General features: G+C 37.0%; 1 protein-coding gene across 12 annotated transcripts in view; it reads left to right on the top strand.

The window, feature by feature from the left end:
* SOX5 (SRY-box transcription factor 5) overlaps positions 1 to 23,577 on the top strand; it is a 651,412-nt gene that overhangs the window by 411,518 nt on the left and 216,317 nt on the right. For all 12 annotated transcript variants that reach the window (XM_064515931.1, XM_064515936.1, XM_064515914.1 and 9 more), the window contains one exon: positions 13,478 to 13,688. In XM_064515931.1, coding sequence (XP_064372001.1) covers positions 13,478 to 13,688 — 211 coding nt within the window. The remainder of the gene's footprint in view (positions 1 to 13,477; positions 13,689 to 23,577) is intronic.

Below are 23,577 nucleotides of genomic sequence, written 5' to 3' on the forward strand. Positions count from 1 at the left end.
GTTTCCACATTAAACTTATACTTATTTGTATAAATCTAAAATTAATGTAACCCTTGCAGCAAAAAATGTCTAGGAATTTCCAAAGGTGCTAGCTGCTGTATATTTTCCTGTTTATTTTGATAAAGATGATAAAGTTGTATAAAGCCTGGTTGAAAGACAAGACAACTCGGAGAGTATGTATGTGTTCCTTTGCAAGTTTTTAAACTTTTCTTCAACATAAGACCTTGAAGGAATGAAGAAAGTACCTTACATATCTATGAATAACAAACATGCTTGCAAAGTAATGCATGATACTGATGAAAGATGCAGAATGGTGATATTATAACCTTACTAATATTAATAGTCATGAACATGACTATCATGTGTTGCATTAACTATTCAAGGAAGCAATCAGAAGTTGGGTATATCCAATGTTGCAAAATACTGTCATTGTATCACCTTTTTCTATACTCTATTTTTAAAAGTTTCTTTGAACCTTAATTGTAGGACATTATAAAATGTTTGAATAACAGAAATGTAATGCCAAACCATACTGAGATGAGCTTTATATAAATATGTAAGTGTAACTTCCAGTAATGTCAGAGATAATATAAGGAAGATTGGATGCCTTTCAAATGAACTGGACTTACGTGTTAGACACTAGCTTTTGCCTGCTTGTGCCTTGGACAATAAAAATACGTTCTTGGCACAGTTCCTGCATATAGTGTCATTTGCATGTGATTTTCACTTACTACTTCAGATAATTGAATTTATTCAGGCTATTTATTTTTAAAATGTTTAGTCTCCACACATGTATACATCTGAAGATTATAAAAACTGAAATCAAAAACTCTTATCTAATTCTGTTTAATATGTATAAATACATATGCCATAAGCATAGACACACATCTATGAGAATAGAAGGGCAGAAGGAAAATAAGTAAACCCTCCATAATCTACTGTAAAAAAATAACCAAGAAGACGAAGTGTGACTCTTGTAACCAAATACCTGTTGTCGCGTTCACAACCTCTCTGTTTTCAAGGTCTCTAGGTGCTCGGTGGGAGCTTTTAAGTTATTTTTCCCTATTTGGTGTTGCTAAGTATAATGAACAGATTGCAGAGAACTTTTTTGGAGAAACCTTCTGTACTTCAGCTCAGTGCTAGTAGGCACAGTGATACCTGGCAGGATCTCATCCTGAGACTCTGTCATGATAAATTTAAGGTCAGAAAAAAACAGATTGTTTAAAGCCAAGCTCTGGTAGTCAACCAATACTTCCTCATCACAAGGTAGGCTTAGATTCTTTCTAGTCAAAGTGGAGAGAATTGTCTCTCTCTCACTTGGATTGGGCAGTTCTGTGGATTTTGCAGTATCACTCTGTGATGACTGAAAACTGCAGTGAAAACTCAGAGCTCAGTGATTCAAAGAGGAGCTTGGAGAAGAAGGACTAATTCCAGCAAAGCTTATTCATACCTTGTATGACTTAAGAAGAATAGACATTGTTGTTTTTTGTTTGTTTGTGAACATAGCATACAACAGTGGACAGGATTAGTTGGTAAGGAAAATGTGTAGTGGACTTAATCAACTACAAGGATATGATTTCTTAAAAGAAAATGGCAGAAAACAATGAAAATGAACTGCCTGAAAGCTAAGAAAGATTATTTGTATTACTCAGAATAATTTAGGTAGGTGATGTGAAAGGGGAGGGAAATTATCATTTCTGTACAGTTTGGTTACTATATAATCCCTAATCAAGAGTGTCACAACATCCCTCGATAACGTCTTATCACAGAACTCTCTGCATAGTAGGCCGTGTATGCTACAGATTGCAGTTTAAAGGAACAGAAGAAAGAATAACTGATATGCAGAGCAAGAGGACCTTTGAATCTGTTTTTAATTAGAATTTATCTTCTTTTTGCATCACTCAGCCACAGCCTAAACTGTGTCTGAGTGCATTTTAAATCTTACTTAAGCTCTGCTTGAACAAGCATTGGAATGGGACTTAAATGACAAAAATGACATTATGCTACTCCCCAGAGCAGGATGTAATGTTACCATTTGAGATTTGGTAAGACCTAGAAGAGTGAAGAAAGAATTGGTACTTAGTAGCCCTTGGATGCTGAATATACTCTGCCGTTATCTTCTTTGGAACCTGGCAAAGCAGGCTGTTTCGTTTCTTAATTTGCCCTCTATGTAATATCATGCAGGGATTTTATCAGGATTAATTAATGGTTATTAGACTAGCATTGATACATAACTGCAATGTACATTAGAGCTATGTGGATTGACTTATGACATATTAATTTTTATTAATTATTCTGATAAATTTGGCATTCTCTGATTAAAAACCATCCTTTGTGGGAAGTGTGTAAGACTGAAATATAATTGAATCCTACTCTGTAGACATCTTCTGTGGAACTGACCTTTTGTGAATATATTTATTCTATGTTTATAAAGTTTGGGGTTTTTTAGCACCTTACTAATACCTCATTAACATTTCTTGAGTGATCTTTCTTCCAAAGCTGAAAAAACTACTTTGGTTTATATCAGAATACTGAGTTCTGTTTCACTAAAATTGTGAAACAGTCTTTGATAGAAGGTGACATTAAGTTATAAAGGACATAGAAGAGGAGAGAAGGCAAAATAAATTCTGGAAAGAACATAGGTCTTTTAATAACTGTTGAAGAGGACAAAAACAGTTATTCCCAGAAAAGTGTATAAATTACTGGATTGTCTGTGTAGTCATTACTTAAGAAGTATAAGAGAGTAAGTAGTAGATGAAGAGTAATTGGTGATGTCTATAAAAAGGAGGCGAGAGAATGGAAGATTTAGATAAGAACAGATCCATGATTCCTGAGTGCTAGAAGGTATGCATTTCAAAATAGAAATGACTAGCCAAATGTATTTCTGAACCACAAGAATTCATTTTGAAAAATTCTTATTGTGAGTGTTGTATCTTATGCGACAGTTAACACCAGTGGAGGCAGTGGGGCTACTTCTCAAGTAGCTGTTCAATTTTAGTAAAGTAATGTTTTCTGGCCCTTTTGGAGTATGAGAACTTTCAGAAGATTGCTTTCAGAAAAAGAAATGAAGTGTTACTAATCTCTCAAAAAGTATGGAGGAAAAGATGGTTTTGACAGTTATCATCCTGTAAGTCTAGTTGTAATCTTTTGAAAAGCAATAGAACAAATACAGGGTAAAAGCAAATAAATAGCTGGGAAATAAGAATCGTCATATATACAATGTGTATAAAACAGAACATGATTATTAAAAAAAATGTAATGGATTTAGCCCCACACCTGCCCTTGATGTAGGGTATGTGCATAGACTAGAACCTTCAGAAATATAAAGAGCAAGTCATTCCAGAAGGAGCTGATCTGTGGTAGCTGCATGGAATTCAGTCCATAGGTATGTGTGCATTGTAAGGTGCTTTCTCCATGAGGTATTTCAGGCATCTCATTTGAATATTGCAATTACCTTGCATGTGAGTGTTGACACATTAATTAAAAGCAGGTGAAATAACTATAAACAAAGGAAAATAGTAATGCATTATGTTGTTGGGAAATGGTTACAATGACATTGTACAATAGGGTTTTATTTAACAACCAGAAAGAGGCAGTGATAAGGCATGTTAGAAAAAAGGTGGGTATCTTCTTTGAAACACCCCAGTCAAAGAGATCATCAGAGGAATTCCGACAGTAGAAATGAGAGAGAATTCCTAGGACCACACTCTCTGTGCAGGTGCCTTCATTACAGCACCTTTTTGCTTACCTTGGCCTATCAGAGCCTTCTAGTCATGCAGTAAAATCCATCTTTTGCACTAATCTGAGGTAGCTGGAAAAAACGTGGATTGAAGTGAATATAGTTACGAGAGTCCTTTGCCTGTTGTAAGCTTTTTAATTCTTGGTATGGTATACTGTACACAGGGCAGCAAGTGCTTACAACAGCATCTTAGAAATGTGGAGAAGATAAATGCATTATTCTAGGAATTTGAACAGGTGAATTATAATACACTCATTAAAGTTTCCAGTGGCACGCTAGGGAGAATAGAGTCATAATATCAAAGGGATCAAGGGGATACTGTATGGCAGGAAATAATCAAATGTAAAATTACAAACTGATACAGCAGGAGAAAGTAATCCAAAACACAGATAATCAATGGGAGTAAGGCACTTGGAAAACAGTAATGCTGCAAAAGATTAGGTGCATTAAAACAAATTAGATATGAACTTGCGATGCAGCAAGGCAGCAAAAAAGGCAGGAACAAGGTGATAATTGTCCTTCTCATAACTTTGCTAAGATTACACATGAAATACTGTGTTCAGTTCTGGCCACCTTAGAGAAGTCCGCAAGTTGGAGGGATTTCAGATGCCAGCAACAAACAATTAAAGAGCTTTAGAAGCTGATTTGTGAGGGAAGACTGAAACACCTAACTACATAAGGAAAAGCTAAATATGGGCCAGTAGTAACTGAGTAAATATATGTTAAGTGTCCAAAAAAGAGTGGAAGGTACAAACTCTGATGTAGAAGAGGAATAGCTCAGAGCACTGGAAGAAGCAGCTGTATAAAAAGAGTAGGGGGCTGAAATGAAGCAAATATGAGGGAATGTTTCTGAGCAATGAATTTTTTTAGTGTATAGAATATTTCTCAAGAGGAATAGAAGCCTCATTGTTTGAGACATTTTACTAGACTGAATGAAACAACTGAGAACAAACCGGAGGGCCAAGAATATGCCATTTCATTACATACCTGCTTTAGATACTTGTCAGAATCTCCCTGCTTGAGGAAGAGGATTCAAGGTATGAACATGAACGTAGGCCCTTATGAGTACTGGATATTTTCTTTTCATTTGTTCCCTCAGGGTATCCTACAAATCATCCCCAAAACAAAGGACATGGTTTTGACCAAATCTTGCATGGCCTGTGAGCAAAGTCCTTTATTCCATTCTCCTCTCAGCCACCCTCACAAAGAAATGAGGTGAAATATGTCTGTTCGGTACAATTTTCTGTGGGCCCCTAGAAAACAGATGAGATAATTTCACAACCTTTTCCCATCTGAAAACTGTAGTAAATCATAGTAGGAAAGCAGAGTAGCTGAGAGCAGCCCTCAAGTCATAGCTAGCCTATGGCATTCCTTTTATTGATATCACTAAATTCTATTCAGATGGTCTTCTCCTGTTCTTTCAAGGAGTTAGCACAGAAACTGGGTTTGTTTTGTAGTAAAAAGTAGGTGACAAAACCGGTTTGACAATCAACATAGATTTTGTAACACTTACAAAAATGGAATTGTTGTACGTGGTTAGTAATCTCGTATTTTTACAAAGTTAATCATTTTATACCACAGGATTTTCAAACTATTAAAAGGATTTAATGCATGATGAAGACACTACCAAGCTGTTTTGATAAGTAGTCTTATTTTTTGTTTAGCAAGGTCTTAAGGGTGATCTTTAGTCCCACAGAGAAGAGATCATAAAAGTCTTAAAAGTGCTTTTGCAGAGTTTTATTTATTATTTTTAAGCATAAAGATTACTAGCAAGAAGATAACAAGGCTGTCATAGTACAACATGTTCTTTGTTTTTGCAGGTTATAGCTAACATATTAGTTCTCAAAATGCCACTTTTGTTAAGTATTTTGAGAGCAAATAGATGTAAACCTATATTGCATTCTTAAGATGAGTTTTTCTAGGAAAAAAAAGCAGTAGGAGAGGTCTGGTCTGAGGACTTCTGACAGGAATTATGTCACTAACCACATTTACCCAAAATAAAGTTGTTATTATTATTTTACTATATTTAGTACCTTCATTCTGTAGAAAGATTTGCAGTTTACTTCTATATGCAGGGAACATTTCATGGCAAGATGTGGGACAAAGAGGTGGGTTAAAAATAAACCAAACATCTGTAAACCCAAATAAAATAAACCTCCAAAAGCCTATTAGGCATCCAGTATAAAAAGTCTTTAGAATTTCACTCAACATTTTCTCATTTACTTTTTACTATAAGCAGATACATAGTTTGCATATACCTCTTATATTTGCAATATATCCCATAGAAATGGTGGGATAAGCAGTAAGAAATACTTTATTTGTGCTGTGTGTTTTCTGGCAGGCTGGAATGCAGAACTACAAGAGGAGAAGAAATGTTTGTCTTAAAGCATTGGTTATCAGATTGTGCTCTGTACTGTAGATAGCTTGTTAATGGTGTGTTGAAGATATGCAGAGTCAGCTAGTTATATGTTGCTGGTTCCTCCTCTTTATTTCCAAGAACCTCTAATGAAATCAGTGGGAATTAAATGAATCTATATTGCTATGCATTTCAAAAATTCCACTAGGCACCTCCCTATCTCTTTGTACACTTTAAATCCTTGAAAAAATATGCTCTTATGCTCTATATGCTCTTATGCTCTATATATCACAGAGGATTACGTTAGAAATCAATTAAAAACAGGTAAGTTGGTCCTTCTGTGTGAACACACCAGAGCAGTTTCTTAAAACTCATCTCCAAAGCTTGGAAACACTTGAAATCTTCTTTTGCTAGTGCAGTTATGGCAGCCATCTAAGGATCATGGGATTTGGAAAAAATCAAAGTCAATTTCAGTGTTACTATCAGACATTGTAGGGTGGTGTTTGATATATCAGAGAGTTCCCAATTTCTGTTTTCAGATGTTTGGGCTGTAGCGCACTATAGAGTAAAATAAAAGCTGAGTATTTATTGCATCGATAAAAATCAAAATACTACTACTATGAGTTTTTTGTCCAATAATCTTGAGACTTTTTGCATCAATTATATAAAATGCCCCAAGCTGCAGGAAAAATATTAATAATTGTCTCAGTTTTGTATAGAGAGGAAAAAGGTAGAAGAAAAGTGTCCAGTGTAGCAGAATTCATAGAGCAGATGGTCTTATATTTGAGCTTCAAACCATTGTCAACCAGGTTCATAGGTGTCAGACACTGGAAATACCTGTTAGTCATCTCATTCAAATCTCTGCCAGTATATCTTCTGCTTCATCAAAAAGAGGTCATTAATTAGATACAGCACTTGACATCAAATAAACGCAACCCAAAGGGTAGGAGGTAGCAATGATTGCTAAGCGATGTGTTAATGCTTTAGATGGAGAACTAGGTAGAGTCAAACTTCTCTAAGTCTGATCGTTGATAATATTTCCAAAATATGGAACATAGAATCTCAAATACATATCAGCAAGGCTAAAAGAAATTTCAACTTGAGTATATTTTGCTTGATTGTAGCATGAGCTTAGTAATAAGAAAAAATGTGCATCTCTATTTACAGTATGTAGTCAATTACATCCAAAATAATTTAGTTAAATTCTTACTTTTCTGCTGTTGTGACCTTTTCAGCCATCTCTTCAGATCTGTTCGTCAGCTTCTCCATTCTCCATTGTGTTTCAGCTCCTCTTCATCATTAAAACCCTAGTCCTACAAACAAATATCTATATAGGTGTCAGTTTGTGTGGATTTGATTGAAGAACCAGAGCCTGAGGATGTACACCTTTCTAGGTTTGCTAATGTAACAGCTTTCAGCGACTCTTTAATATCTCATTGGATTATGTGCTCCCGTCAGTCCTTACTTCCTAATAGTGTGTTTTTCCCCTTCCACTTTTTTTTCTTTATATACTTTTACATACGGTCTCCCTCTTTCTCTCTATATCCACCACTGTTTTTTTTAAGTCTCCTTGGGATCATTCCTTTCCATCACTGATTGATAACTTTGCTCCATGAAGGAAACCTATAGACAAAAGATCTATTTAAATATTAGCTAGAAGCAAAGAAATTCCACAGTTTAAAGAGAACAATGTTCACTGGGAAGCGATGTGGAATATATATTTCATCTTCTTGAAGGTGCCAGGTTGACAGCCAGCATAAAACATGCAGGTTTATGACAGTATCTGCAGTACAGCTGCTATGACTTAGAATAGGTTTCTTAAGGAGGGAATTTTCAAACTCATCTAAGTGATTTAAAGATATGATTCCCACTAAAAGTTGATGGCATGTGTGCTCCTGAGTAAGTTGATTACATTAAGGCAAAGACTGTCCATGAAAGGTTAAGAAATAATAAAAGATTGTTTTTGCTTTTTAATATCTGTGTATTTTTTATTTCTTTTAAACCTTAAAAATACTGGAAATGTTAAGTTTGGTCTTTCTCATAATTGTTGGTGGACATTCAGTGGACAGTGGGATTGTTTTTATTAGCTTTGAGATTTTCACTTGAGGTAGTAATGCTGTTGGATCTTTAACATAGATATTAGTTCCCAAAAAGTTTGTTAGCTAAAATAAATAAAAACAAATAGCCAACATTACTAAACTGCCTAAGAATCATTTGCCTTCAGAGGTGTGAAGTATTCGGTCTTTTGATTGTCTTATATCATACTGTTACCAGCTTCCTGGTCACTATGGAGATTATAAAACAGATAAGCCTAAATGTGTAATGTAAAAAACTTGCTTTCTTATCTTCCTTGCCCATTGTAAAAGAGCAAAGTATGGGCAAAATTCCAGCTTTGAAAAAAGAACCCGTTAGGTTGCTTTTAGGATGACAAGCCCGTTAAAATCAGACAATATCAGTGCTTGTTTTAAAAGCACAAGTATTTTATTCCAGGTGTTTTTGGCTGCAAAGTCCAAAGCCTTATTCACATAATAGTTTTTACGCTGCAGATGCAGCCTCCTTGCATACCATGTGGCGGTAATTAACAGTTTCAGACTTAGTTCTGAGTTTTCTTCTGCTTCAATTATTCGTTGATTTGGGACAAAATGTTAATGTCACAAAAACAGTTTTTGGTCTCACTGCAGATCAAGAACAATGTGCATCTCTAGATAAGAAAGGAGAAGCTGAGCACTATTTAGAGCACTAAGATATTTTAGAAATCTCAACAAGTAAAGCACAACCTGTTTCTTTTCATTAAACATTTTACCATCCCTTTTGAGAATTGAAAAAGGTCTGAATTGGACTCTGGAAATGGAGAGAGACAATTTGAAAGATACAGGTGGAATGAATAGGTTCTTTTCACAGCAAAATGTTTGCACTTTTTATGAGAGCAAGGGTAACATTGTGTAATCTTTAAAAAAGATATTGCTCAGTGAGGATAAGTCCATTGTCCAGTGACATGACTTTTCCTGTCAATCACAAAGGTGACAAGGGGGCTAGATTAAGTAAAGCTTGCCCAAGATTAACAAAGGAAGATTATTGACCTCATCCTGAAAGGGCAGAAGCCAGTTTTATCATTAAACCTTGGAAGAGGTATTTCCTCCATAGGTGGAAAGCTGTTTGGCAATATAGTGGCAACTTTCTTATAAATGAACATGTCTTCCGGTGGATCGGAACAGAAGCAGAAGAGGCGAAACGTGGGTCAATCCGTTTTCCTTTGTTGAGGGGGAAAAAAGGGCCTACGGTATTTCCGTCAGCAGGATCTCTGTAGGTTCTTGCCTGCCTTTCTGAAGTGGGAAAAGCAAGAAGCAACAGCATCAGGTGTTGGTGAGTACAATCCCAGTTCAGAGTTCGATGAAATGTTGTGCCAGCACACATTAGCAAAGCGATTCGCAATGCAAATGCACAATAGAGCCCCATCCATGAAGCAGCTGCTAACTGCATAAAACTGTTACCAGGATTAACATTGCCAGAGGCTGGAATTTAATCAAACTTGAACAGGTGAAAGGGTTATACAGCTGAGAGGGACTGTTCTTCGGTAAAAGGGAGTATCTCTTTTCCTACTCTTTTGGTAACTGGGATACAGATTTTTTTGTGTGCCTTAATGGACTTCATTTTAAATTGTCATTAATAGATATTTAGTTTTTTTAATAGGGCTCATTGCAGTATCGTAAAGTGCTTTTCTCTCAGTTAACTGCATAAAGTCGTGTGAATTTGGCTTTACAAAAAAGCAACCTGTTAAGTCCCACTTGTTTGGGGGGAACTTCTTTCCCAGGGCATTAATTTTAGACTGTTGCTCAAGTGTCTTTTCTTGCCATTAAGGGTTTCTCTGAAAGTTTTCAGGGGCATGGTTAAACTCCCGTGCACAATTTCTTGGGAGTTTCCTTGCTAAAAGTTTCTTAGCTTTTATAACCATTGACATGAGTAGGTTCTGTATGGAAGTACCTTTTTCTTTCTTTTTGTGTGACTAAAGTAAAAACCCCAGAATGACTGAAAATTCTTTTTTCTTTTTCCCAATAATGACATGAGAAAGAGCAAAATAAAACAGAGATGAGTAAAGTAAATGAAAGCCAAGAGAGTAGCTGAGTATTTCAGGTTGTTGTTCTAAATGAGGACAGATTAAAGAGATCATGACTACATGAGGAAGGTATATTCTTGAGCTGATGTGCTAGAGTTTACACGTCAAACTCTCATCGACACTGATAGCTGATGTGTGCACTCAATCCCCTGGCGTGGAAAGGAGAGGATTCCTCTTAGATTGCAAATCACGCAATGAATGTGTGATTGCTACAGATCTTTTTGAATGAATAATTCACTGGTGTACCGTAATTTAGCCCACTGAGATATGATTGCAGCTGTTCTCCTACTGTATGTGTTTTGATTAAGTGGAGTGTATGTTAAATACCACAAGTGTATAAATAGCCCACATATGCGATATGCAAACACTGCATACATGCACGCATAACAAGAGCAGTCTAAGGAAACAAGTTATTTGAAGGATGATTACTTTGACATGTAGTTTACTATGTAATTTATCTTTTAGGAATCTCCATAGAACATGCCCCTTTCCTTTTTTGTCCAGCTATGAAGTCTTCTTAACTGTGGTATAATATACATGGTTTCAGCCAGTGCTGCAGTACCAGGGCATCTCTGTATTGTTAATGGGTTTATCACTCCAAGACCTTTACCATGTAAGAAGCTACTTCTTTTGTGCCTATTTTACAGGTAGGAAACTGAAATGCAGAAAAAAGTGACTTTGCCCACAGTTACACAAAACATCTAAAAGACCAAGGAGTCAAGTATCCAGAGTTCTTTCGTAATGCTTTACCTACAAACTACTCCCTTGTCCTCTCTCCTCGTACTTCCTTTTCCCCAGAGCTAGAGGCAGTGAAATTCTGCTAGTCTTAAAAGTACTGGGGAGTTCCATTTGAATGCCAAGTGATTTGTAAAATACGTATTTTGGAAATCACCTTGTATTACCTTACATATCCCTTCAATCCTGTTGTTCTTGTATTCCTTCTCTTACAACAAAGTTGTTACTAAACAGCTGTATCTACAAAATGAACTCAAGTTTGCTTTTTTACAAAATAATATATACTTAAAATATATTTGTACATATAAAAACATTTACCTGTACACAAAATATGCATGGAAACAGCAATGATGATTCCTGCATTTTAGGGGCCTGTTGCAAATACCTTGTGTCTCTCTGTGTCCAGTGTGTGACATGCACAGAAATACAAGTGAGTGGCTTTGGTCCTGCTTTGCAACAAAACCAAGGAACTAGTTCCTTGGAAAATTAGGAGTGATATTGTTCTTATAAATAATTGATGGCATAAATGGATTAAAGAACTGTAACTAAGGCAGTTGGTTTCTCTGTCTTGGAAGTGTGAAGCTATTCAAAGATGTATTTTTGAAGATATTTTCTCTTTTGGCCTTGTTTGTGGGAGAAAAATTACCACTTGGTGATAATAGGTTTGAATGTTAGATAAAGTTTGAACTGATGCTGAAGTGAGTCAGCTAATCTATATCACTGCTTAAAAAAACATAGTTTGTTCTGGTCTATACCTGTTAAAATATATATATATATATATATATATAATATATAAAATATATAAACATATTCAGCTCAACTCATTTTTGAAGTCCATTGTTAGCAACTGGTAATTTTCCAAGTGCAGAACAAAAATGGAGGGATTTTCAAGAAAGAAAGCAGTTCCGTTGGCTACAGTCAGAATATTTTTTTAAGGCCTGGTCAAAAGCTCATTGACGTCAGTAGAAAGTCTCATTAACATCACTGGGTTTGGCTTTTGGGGCATATGATGGCCCAGATTGTAATCTTAGTTAAATCCGATTCTGTTAAGGAATTTATTCACTAGTATAACACATTCAAGCTGCTCAAAATTGCTTGCACTGAAAATTTTCTTAACCAAAAGTAATCTTTTTGCCAAAATGAAATAATCTGTGAAAATAAATATATTCTTTACTTCATATCTATCATGTTGCTTAATTCAAATTTTATCAAGATTGTTTTTGGCAATTTATGTTTTATTTATGAAAAGTCCCATTTCTTACTGAAATATTGGGGTTTAGTAAACTAGAGATATCAACAATTACTCAGGAAAAAAATTGATAAAAATATAGCACAGTAGTAAAAATTGAACATGTATCTATTTCAAACTCTGTAAAATGAAAACAATTTAAAAATTGTTTAGACTTTTTCAGCCAACTCTGTAACTCAAATCACAAGATGGTCTAGTGACTTTATTAGAAATAATAATAATTAAACATCTGGAAAATAAAAATATAAGGAAATATGAGAAGGAAAAAGAAAAAATACAAACTCGTACTCATGACTGATGGAAATAATACTTTGGGCAGCATTATATCATGCATTGTATATATTCTATAGCAAGCCTTGTTTGGAGACATTGACCTAAGTTTTTGCAAGGTCTAGGTGGCATACTTTAGCAGAGAAAAAAAGGATTTCAGAGATGTATACAGAAGGGTATAAAAGAGACATAAAAGGGGGAAGGAATATGTGAGAGAACATCATAGGAGGTGTGGGGGAGGAGGCTCTCCCATTAATGAATGGAACTTTACTGATGTTGGAATCAGTTTTGGCTTCCATTAAAATTAATGAGTAGACCTGTGTGGACTCTCACGTGAGGAGGATTATGTGTATATTCCAGGAAACTATAGAGTTTTGTCGTGGTGCCACCTGTGAGAGTCATTAGGACCACCTTTGTGAAAAATATTGTCTGTGCAAGGAATGGAGGTATGAGGTGGAAGAGGAGAATAGAAAGTGAATTAGAAGCCAGAAAACAATTGTTTCTTCCTTAGAGAGGGGCAAACTACTTGAGTTGAGAGTTAAATCATGTAGTAAAGGGCCTTTAATATTTGATTACTATTTCATTTCTTACAGCAACTAGCCATCATAATATTAAGTATTTTTAAAAGTCAGGATATTAATGGTCCTTGTGAAAATTGAAGCTTTTTTTCTAAAGAAAACTTTAAAAGAGCAAACAATTAAAGATAATCAATATTATTGTTATTAGGAAACCTATGAGTAGAACACTTCTTCTCAATTAGGGAAAAACTGCATTTTATGTGCGTCTCTTGCAAGCTGATCTTTGCTCACTTCAGCCTGTAATCTTGGTTTATGTTTCATGGATAGGCTTTGTTCTGGGTGTTTTTGAAGGATTGCATGCCTTTTTAAAGGTTTCAACAGAAGAACAAACAGCGATGAACTCAAAAGAAGAAAGGATTATTCTTTTTTTCCATCTTTTTTCTTCTTCTCTAAAAAAAGAAAAAAAATGTTTTATCTCATTTTTCTCCTCTTTCAGGAAGCTGATGGCAATAAAGTGATGTCTTCATTTGCCCCGCACAACTCATCTACCTCACCCTTGAAGGCAGAAGAAGGTGGGCGTCAGAGTGGAGAATCATTGTCCAGCACAGCCCTGGGAACCCCTGAAAGGCGCAAAGGGAGCCTAGCAGATGTTGTAGACACCCTTAAGCAAAGAAAAATGGAAGAGCTCATCAAAAATGAGCCAGAAGGTAAGACCTGGGAAAGTGGCCAAAATTTTCCATTTTGTTTTTTCTCCAGATTCTTTGGATACATATACTTTTTAATCTTCCCATTTTCTGCTCTTTTTGCTTTTTCTTGCTAGCAAAATTGAAGTAAAGAACTTGTAGTTCTTGCCTATATTAAAGATGAATTCAAAGTCTCCTATCATTGCTAATGTTTTTAGCTTTTCCCAAATGAGAGCCTTTGTTTGACATATATGGTCTTTTTGTCACAGTTACAGTAGGCACAAGCATCCTGTTACCATCCTCAAGGCGGGCACAATGAACATTGTATTTGTGATAGCCTTGGGGTCATTTACACCATGACATTTTCTCCCCTACTGCTGACAACATTCTAGAGCAAAAAACAATGTTATCAGCAATGACGTTCTTTTTCTAAAAACATGTAGTAGATGTGCCATTATTTGCAAGGTAAAAAGTTAAATTTGGAATTCAAGAAAGCTTTTGGATGGAGTGTGTCCTATCGTGTCATTCACTATTTAACTATAGGGCAGGTGCTATTCGAGTAGATATAATACAGTGTTTCTCTGTATTGTATCTGGCCAACAAGTTTCAGCTGTGGCATACAGTGATCGTCTCTGGAGAACTGGTTTGTTTTTGAGACTGCATGTCCAGTCAGTGATGATGCAACTTGTCCTCTGTGGACTGAGACTAAGACCAAACATCTCATCTCTTGGAAGCCATAGAACAGCTTTCCTTTAAGTAAGATTTTCAATCTCTGCCTATTTGGGGTAGATTCAAACCGCTGGCTGAAAGGCAAGGTTATCACTATACTCTCAATAGGTATCCAGCATGTATATTTTACATGCTTTACATGCTCTCCAGGCTTCCTGGAGATCTAGCTGTAGATTGTGGACCTGTTGATGTTGTGTGAACTCACTGAGCCGTATTCCCTAACACATAGCAAGAATACTGTATTTTCTTTTACACCTGCCTATTCTTTTGTAGAAATCTGCTTCAGCTGTTTAAAAGCGTGGCCCTCTAAGCCACCTACGTGTTTAAGCATGAATTGACATCACCTACAAGAAAATTTTAGGACAGCCTCTATACTGGAGCAAAACTAGGTGCAAACACAGACATGCTATTACATACACAAGAATGACAGTATTATAAATTAATTTTCTCTTCTTGAATGGAGCACACAATAAGGGGCTGCTGGGAAACAATTCTTTGTCTAAGCATTTTTTAAAATATTGCATTTAATGCATTACCTTTTGCCTTTACATTGACTTACTGGCCAGTGCCGTGACCTACGTTGTGCCTTTGAATGGGAAAGATCTTCCCTGTGTATGGGCCAGTGGGGGAAAAGAGATGAGTCTATATTTAAGAGAGAGTAAAGAGCAGGGGTTTCTGGGCAAAATATAAATACTGTGTTGAGTGAGAGGTTGTACATGCTGCACAGACTCCATTAGGGAAAGGCCACAGATAGACATGAGAATGGTTACAGAGCCTGTGCATTATCCCAGCTCTACTAAAATGAAAATATACAGTACAAACAAAAGACCTACAGCTTTGTGAAGAGATTGGAAGAGAAGGGAGGGGGAGCAACTGAATGTGGGGCTTTGCAAATGCATGCAACAGAAAATCTTTTCTTCCCTGTAGCCATTGTTCTATTGTCTTTCAGAGGCCATTAAAATGAACAGCAGGTTGTGATGAAAATTTCATTAAACCTAGTTAAATCATTATGAGGGTGCCATATTCATGTCTCTGCTTACTCCCCACCCAGGAAAAAAAAAAAAAAAAAGATTAGGAAAGGTTTTTTTCTCCCTTTCTCCTTAAAAGCGAACTAACAAAAGTACAGAAGTTACAAGAGAATGGGAAATGGGACATGAAACAAAAGGAGGCCAGAGAGGTGAGCTGGCTAGGAAGAAAATTAGACTTGCACAGAGGCATTGAAAGGTGTTGAGGGACAATTGCATCATCTTGACAAGTCTCCCTCCCCCTTTCTTCAGCCAGCATGATTGTTTTTAGACTGGCTAATTAAAATATATATATTTCTCGTTGAAGAAGGCAAGTCTGTTCTTAGAGATCCTGCACAAATATGAGCCTCTTTCCCTAAAAGAAGAACCTACTCTCGCAAACACAATGTTTTTTCTATTTGAATTCCTGTAGAAAATCTTCTTATTGTCATGTCTTCTTCATATAGTGCAAAAGTAGAGATGTCAGTCATCACTGGTTGCAAGTTGTGTAATTAGCATATTAATGATTTCCGCCATGAATAAGATAAGTTACAAGTGGTAATCTTTAATAGCACATGTAGGTAACAATTCAGTGATTAATGGTCACTGTGTTTTTCAGTAATTTTTAGTCTTACTAGTTTGTGGAGCTCTGTGGGATAAGACCAAGAATGTTGGTTAAGCATTGCTATATTATATCAACAACAATAATACAGTACTTTGTTTCTTTTTGGGAGGCAAGGGAAACATTTGCACCCATAACTGAGGTTTAATTAAATCAATTTCTCTTGAATCTTTCTAAGACCAGATATGAGCCAGATGCCCATTCCTCTATGTACTCAAAAGTTTATATATTATTTAACTCTTAGAGTGGACTGTATTTGCTCTGTTTTTTATTGTTTGAAATTCTCTTCTGAATTACTGTGGGAAGTGTGCTTTTGAAACATTCTTTCAAATGGACTATTGCTTCAAGACTGGAAAACAGGGAACTAATGGATGGGTCTTGATCCAAACCTCAACTGAGCCAGTGAAAGGACTTCTCTTTTCTTAAATGAGTTTTGAGGACAAGCCAGATACTCCAAAATATTGATACAGGACTGACCATTATTAAGGGACTTCACTAACCTAAGGCAAAAGGTTTTCTTAAATAATGTTTGTTAGAAAGTAAGGGTTAATACTTAGTAAATTGTGTCAGTAAATGGCAAGGATTTTTTTACAATGTTACAAAGCATACCGCTCAGGATATGTGAATGTGCACACGTATGTGTGCTTATTTGCAGGCACATACCTGCACACGTGCTGACAAGGGAAGCATCACTCTAAGTGATGCACCATGTAAATGGTTTCCATGTTGATTTGTTGCATATATGCCCTTGGTTAAAGTCCCCTATATGCTACCTACTCCTCCCTAAGAACTTTCTAAAAGCCTGTCACTTCTTTTTCTTCCCCGTGTTTGTATATGGTTGTCTCAGGCATTTCTACTTAGTTTTAAAGCCCTATGCTCTTTTTTTTTTCTAAACTCGCCATTTTACTCTTGCTTCATGAAACAATGTGATTGAGAATGAGTCATGGTGACACAGGGGCATGGAGTGTTTTAGTGAGTCTAAAATTTGTGGAATTTTACTCATTGCTGATAGAGTGTTCATTTTCCTCATCTCAAATTCTGCAGAAAATCCTTGTATGCTGCTTTAGTATTTAGGCCCCCAGAGGCATAAACCCGTTACCGAAGTCACACAATGTTATTTTATATGAAACATTCTGTCCTTTCTAACTTGGACTTCAGAAGAGGAGTCAGTCCCCTTTTATTCCTGGTATACAATAATGAAGATAATGGAGTGGGTTTGGAGAAGCCTTATATACTGTGACAGACCTCAAGCCCTTGCCCTGAGGGTCGTCTGCCGACCATGGGATTCCTTTTGCAGCTAAAATCATTAGGCGAATGAGATACAGGCATGTTTTTCTTCTATTTTCTTAAGGCATCAGAGGATGACAGAGACTCTCTGTCTGTCTGTTCTCTTCATTGGTAGAAATGAAATGGAAATCTCTTTGAAGTCACTGAACTTGACACAAGTTCATGAAAGCAAAAGACCAAAAGCAGCCACTTAGCTTTTTCTTGCACTATTAATGGGATTGGATTGCCGTATTTTAATTTATGGCCTGTGCTTGTGGAAAATTAAATCTCAGAAATCTGTATAGCCATTCCTCTAAACGTATGGCTTGGCTTCAGGAGGTGAGGGGGGAAGAAGCAAACAAGTACATTCTCTGCTATTTTTAGAATGGGCTAGAGTACGGACCGGCTCTTTATATTTCTAACTTTTAATTGAGAATCAATTGTCATTTTCAATTTTAGCAGTGTCTGTTTGCAACAGGCCATCTATCTGTCTGTCTCTGTCTGTAAAACTTCCATGCTGTATCTTCTGAGGCCAGGTCTATGTTTTTGTACAGAATTTATAGGATGCCTGGATAAAAGGGATCATACGGGCACCTACTTGAGCACAGAAGCTGCTCATATGTCTGTGTGCTCATTCATCTGCATGGCTCATTCTTCTTCTGTACAAGGAACTTCTGAAACTCACTTCTGTGTTTTGCTGTTTAAATGAGTGCTTTGAATTTTGTATAAATACATTTACGTAGACACATATCTATAAATTGCATGTATTTTTATATATATTATATACATATATATACATGCATGCACACCAAAGGATTGTATATATGTATATACAGTGTTTAATATTGTTCCCACTCCAACATTTCTGTCTGCTAGTCCTGCTTTAGTCCTCTCTGCTAATCCTCTCTCCTGAGCAGCAACAATTAATCTCAAGTGTTTAGAAAGCAGGTAGTGCATTCTGGGTGCTATTGTAAATAAATAAATAATATTTTGTTAGATAGATGTAAATATATAATGTGCCTACAGTTAGAAGGGTTGCTGGGATGTATGTTTGCAGGGCTTTAATAGGTAAGGTGAATATTTGAATATCATCTATTATAGTATGCCTCAATAATATAAGTAATTATTTCGTAGGAAAGAAAGTGATGAGGAAGGCCTCTCAGGCATGATTTTTGTCTTGTGAATGTCCCCCAAAGGCTATTTGTGTTTGATGTTTAAGTTGACATTCTAAATCACAACACCTGTTCTTGTGGTAATTTAAATGGCTGTTGTTTAAGCAGTTCTGTAGTCTGTAAAAGTGAACTGTACTGAGTTCGGGCTCTCTAGCTGAAATAAGATCCCAGAATATCTCCTAATATTATCAAACTTTTAATCACATCTCTTGTAAAGAAATCAAGAGGTCTCCCTCTTCTTACGCCATAAATTCCAAAGCAGACCATTAATGGGCACAAGAAGAGAAGCCTTTGAAATGCAGGCTCTTGTTTTTAAATCACATCTGATGAGGTGGGAAGAGATAAAGTGAACAGATCCAGGGGAAAAGCCTAAGGATACTCTAATTGGCTGAGGTTTGAATTTCTTTTGTTTGGTTCTTCACTGTCCCTTTGACAAAGTACATGTTGAAGAGGCTTTGTAATGCTGTCCTACTGAAGGACAAACAAGGATACTTTCAGCTGAGTACTTTTAAGTTGTGTTCCATACACTCCTGCTGCTGTGCGAGGATGCTTCAAGTGCATTTTGGTTGCGTGTTTCTCTATGCAGTCTGTCACCAGAAAATATGTCTTATCTTGTAGAACAAGCCAGCATCAAACCTCCATGCACTTCTTTCAAAGACACCACCATATGGAAATGTGCATTCATATACTGCTGACAAAAAAAAAAAAAAAAAGAAAAAAAAAGATAAAGTTTATGAAACAAGCCTATGTGAAGAGAAGTTCTTTAATGCTGTGGTGGCTTAAACCTTTATTAACAAGTGCTTTAACTTTAGAACAGAGGTAGCCTAGTTTGAAGCTCTGCCAGCTCTTACTTGCTCAAAGTGAAGTTTGTTCATTTGTCACCTTCAGTTTTTAAGTGTTTTCCTTCCTAATAGTTTAGCCCGATAGTCATGGTTTATTTAAATGGATGTTTTCAAAATGTGCTTAGATTGCCTTCCAAGTCTCTATCGCTTGCATCCTCAAAGGTCTACAGCTTTTGGACTTTTCTCTTTTGGTAAAGGCATCTGAGGTGCTGATACAGCATCTTAAGTATAGAAGAATGCACTGTGGTCAAGTGAGATTCAGGAAACTTGTGCTTTTGGAGAGAAGATGCAGTCCTTCTCCCTCTCCCTGTTTGAAAATGAAAATCTCTGATGGTTCTCATGATTAAGATTTTCTTCCAGGGTACATTCACTCCATAGTACTGGATATAATATATATACAATATACATAATGTAATGATATGGGCTCCTGTCTGCCCCTAAATCCCCTGTTAGCCAGACTCTTCAGTAGTAATGATTCATTTCAATGGATGTTTTCAAAATTTGCTGCCGCCCTTACCCCCAGTTCATTTCAGTGTGCCCGTTGTGTTCCAGCTAGATGAGTTTGCAGTCTGCCTCTCCTCTCCTCTCCTCTCCTCTCCTCTCCTCTCCTCTCCTCTTTTCTTTTCTTTTCTTTTCTTTTCTTTTCTTTTCTTTTCTTTTCTTTTCTTTTCTTTTCTTTTCTTTTCTTTTCTTTTCTTTTCTTTTCTTTTCTTTTCTTTTCTTTTCTTTTCTTTTCTTTTCTTTTCTTTTCTGCCATTATCTTTCTAAGCTTCATTTCAGTCCTTGGATCACTGCTGGAGAAACCTCTGACTCAGACTGTTAATATACAAATATACATGAGGGAGTGTGCCAGCTCTTTTTGTATGCTTATGTGCCACAGCTTTTGGGGATGTCATTTATTCAGAATTGAAGAGCGAGCCACCTGTTTCTCAGGCCTCTTGTCCCTCATATTAAAGGTTCAAGCCCTTGCTGAATAGTAACATCTTAATCTGGGCAACATACACAAAATTTAGCTGAAACCTATTTGTCAAGCTAACAGGGTTTATGGGATTTTTTTCCCCTCTCTCTTACCCCCGAGGCGCTTGTCACGACCGTGCATATTAAAATTAATCAGACCTCCCAGGCTTGTGTGGCTGTGTGGTTTAACATGAAGAAGTGGATATTGAGCATTTGCCCTAATTAAACAGGCCTGCTTGGTTTTCTTCTAGTGGATACTCGGTCTCTTTTTTAATAAGAGCTGCTTACGGAGGAGGCACGGCCAGCACTGGAGGTAGTGGAGAGCTCACTTCAAAGTTTTCTTTGCCACCTGCGCCCAGAATACGGGGCCCTGAAGGGCTGCCCCCGTTCTTGCTAACAGCACAACTTGGGGCAAGCGAGTGGCGGAGGCGGAAGGGGGAAATGCGGCCGGCTGAGTGAGGGAACGAGCAGGCACGGGGAGGCTGGGAGCTGGCGCGAGCGGGTGGATTGGCATTTTGAAGTTGATTAAGATGACCTCTCATACCATCTGATTAGCTTCAGATCCTAGTGCATGCCATGAGCTGTTCGCAAGGCTGTCTCCTGCCCTCTCTGTACCAGAAGCAAGGGAAAGCCTCTAGCATGGCAAGGAGCGGCACCTGCAGCAACTCCCACTTGCTTGTTTAGCTAATGAAGTAGCCTGGTAAAAACACTCTTAAGTTTGAAGCGGTTGCTTACTTTTATTAGTTGTGTGTATGTCTGATGTATTTGAAGTGCTTTATCTGTTGCCGTTTTGAGTTGGCAATTTTTCACAAATGTATGCATCTCCTGCCTTGCAAATTAGCTATACTGGGAAGATAGAACTACTTTCATTATCTCCTCTTCTCATACAGCTTCCTTGTATTGTTCTGTGTCACCCCAGGAAAAAACATGCTATAGGTGTGTGGTTTATATACTGTAATATAGGAATTCAAAAAGCACTCAAAACAGAGGAAAGGAAAGTTGGGGGGGAACCCTCAAGCCTATTAAACAGTAATTCAGGGCTGATACCATTTAGCAATTCATCAACTTAATTTTGGCCAAAAAATAGTAGGAAATTTGGAACGGTCAACATTTTTAGACAAAATGTTTCATTGGAAATGGTATTTTTTGTTTTTAGATGTTTAAGATGATTAATCTGAAAGAGAAATGAAAACATTTCAATTAGGATTAAATAAAACATTTTGGGTCAGGTGGAAACAGCTTTTCCCTGACTTGGTTTGGCAGCTGAAATGAAAAAAAAAAAAAAATCACATGAAAATGCATTTCAAAAGATTACTTGTAAAAGTTTGGGGATGTTTTTGTATCTAATGACCCGAGGAGAAGGAAAAATGAGCAGTTCTTATAAAGTCACTTAAATGTATCTGAGTGTTACACTTAATGGTTTTGAGGGTAAAGTGTAATATTTTAGTCAGAACAGCTTTCAAAATTTGATTTCCTCCAAATGTGGGAATTTCTACATCTTCTGAAGCCTCAGTCAGAAAAGTTTTGCAGCACTGAGGTCATTTTATTTTGGAATAGATTTGTTGGAAGTTTATCAGACTTCATACGTTAGACGTGCTTGGCATGTCTCTACAGCAGAAGCCTATGAGCATGTTCTAGGGGGCCTGGAAGTCTACAGTCATTACACCCCCAGAATTTGATTTTGCTTTCTATTAAAATTCTTGCAATCCGGTACACAAGCAGAAAGCAAAGCTTTATTTATCTGTTTCCATAATTGTTCAAACTGTTGAAATAAAACCCAGCAGGTAGGATGATACTCCACTGATTTCAAAATTTATTGCACGTCTGTGCACTAACTCGTTGCCATCTTTCTCTCTTTTTTTTAAGCATTATTATTATTCCTATTTTATTTTTCATTTCAAACCTTGGCACAACCCAAACGTAAAGAACCATATTGACACTGCCAAGCATCTGTCTGGTGCTTGACAGCATCATAGAAACCCTTCCACTGTTTCATCTGGGTTGCTATTGGTTATTTAACAACACAATGCAAACTGTGCAGTGTGGGTGTATGCAAAATGGAAAGAAAGGTTGAGGTGGGGGGGAAGGAGCCCTGTACAAGTAAATACATTTTTCATCATATCTTTTGTTTGGTCTGTTTGCTGTGCGCTATTCAGTAGTCAATAGAAGTTGTTTGACAGTTCTGCAGAAGGGTAAGAAACCTTTTCTTAAACTTTTATTCTCCTGCATTTGTCTCAGTACAGAAAGTTTCCTGCTTTCAGTTTTTCTTTTGTTGTTGTTGTTGTCGTCTGTCTGTTGTTGAAGGATTTTTGTTGTTGCTGTTTTGCTGATGTGAAATAAGCTCATATTTATGAAACGCCACTTACTGAGCAGGGATCTTGCACAGGTGAAGTGGACATTTAGAGAGATAATATGATAGGTTCACTGTGACAATCTTCTAGGGCAATCTAGTTCTTTTAAGCTTGCTTTTTATTTATTTATTTAGTCGGGGGACCAAAGTGAAAAGTGATTGAACAGAAAAATCAGTCTGTGCTTTCTACTGAATAATGTGCTGTTAGCACTCGTGCGACTCTGCAAGGCTTTCTGAAATGTTTAGCCTTGATTTAATTCGTATTTAAGATCTCTCCTCCCAGCACATTAATATAATGTCAATGTAGAATGCATTGCATGGTGTAATTACTGCAGAGAGCAGTAGTTGGGAAAACAGACGGTAATTGAACACATGGCTGTTTATTACAACAGGACAGTGCTCCTACGCTGGTATTTAGGGCATTAATAGGGAAGAATTGATTTGTTGTTTTAAGATGAATTCAATCACTGTTGCTTAGGCCTTTGTTTGTTCAGGCCAAGTTATGCTTTGTTTGTGTTATGTGCCCAAGAGGTTTACACACCACAGCGTGGCATTAGTCATGCAGAGGGCTTGGGAGCAGAGAGCCATTTAAATGCACAAAGGACATTTTTCTTTTTGGCCGTGTTTATCTTCCTCTCTAGTTTTGTTACCCTCTAATCTCTCTCTTTCTCTCTCTCTCTCTCCTCCTCTTTCTCTTCCTCTTCCTTTCTCTCTCTTTCTCTCGCCTTCCTTCTCTCCCCCTTTTTCGTCCCCAGATATTTTGGATCAATGCAAAGGTCCTCCTGCTTTCTTTCTTCCCCCTCCTCCTGATTCAGCCTCCCAAAGATGAATGGAGCTCTGACAGGTGCCAACATAGGGTTGCAGCGCAGGGTAAATAGGAGTGCTTGCTCCCAAGTTTGTGCAAGGAAGAATGGGGGGAGGAAACCCTGTTCAACTTTGGAGGAAAATGATTAATTTCAAAGCAAACAAAG

This window comes from Dromaius novaehollandiae, chromosome 1 (assembly GCF_036370855.1).
Source record: "Dromaius novaehollandiae isolate bDroNov1 chromosome 1, bDroNov1.hap1, whole genome shotgun sequence".
NCBI lineage: Eukaryota > Metazoa > Chordata > Aves > Casuariiformes > Dromaiidae > Dromaius > Dromaius novaehollandiae.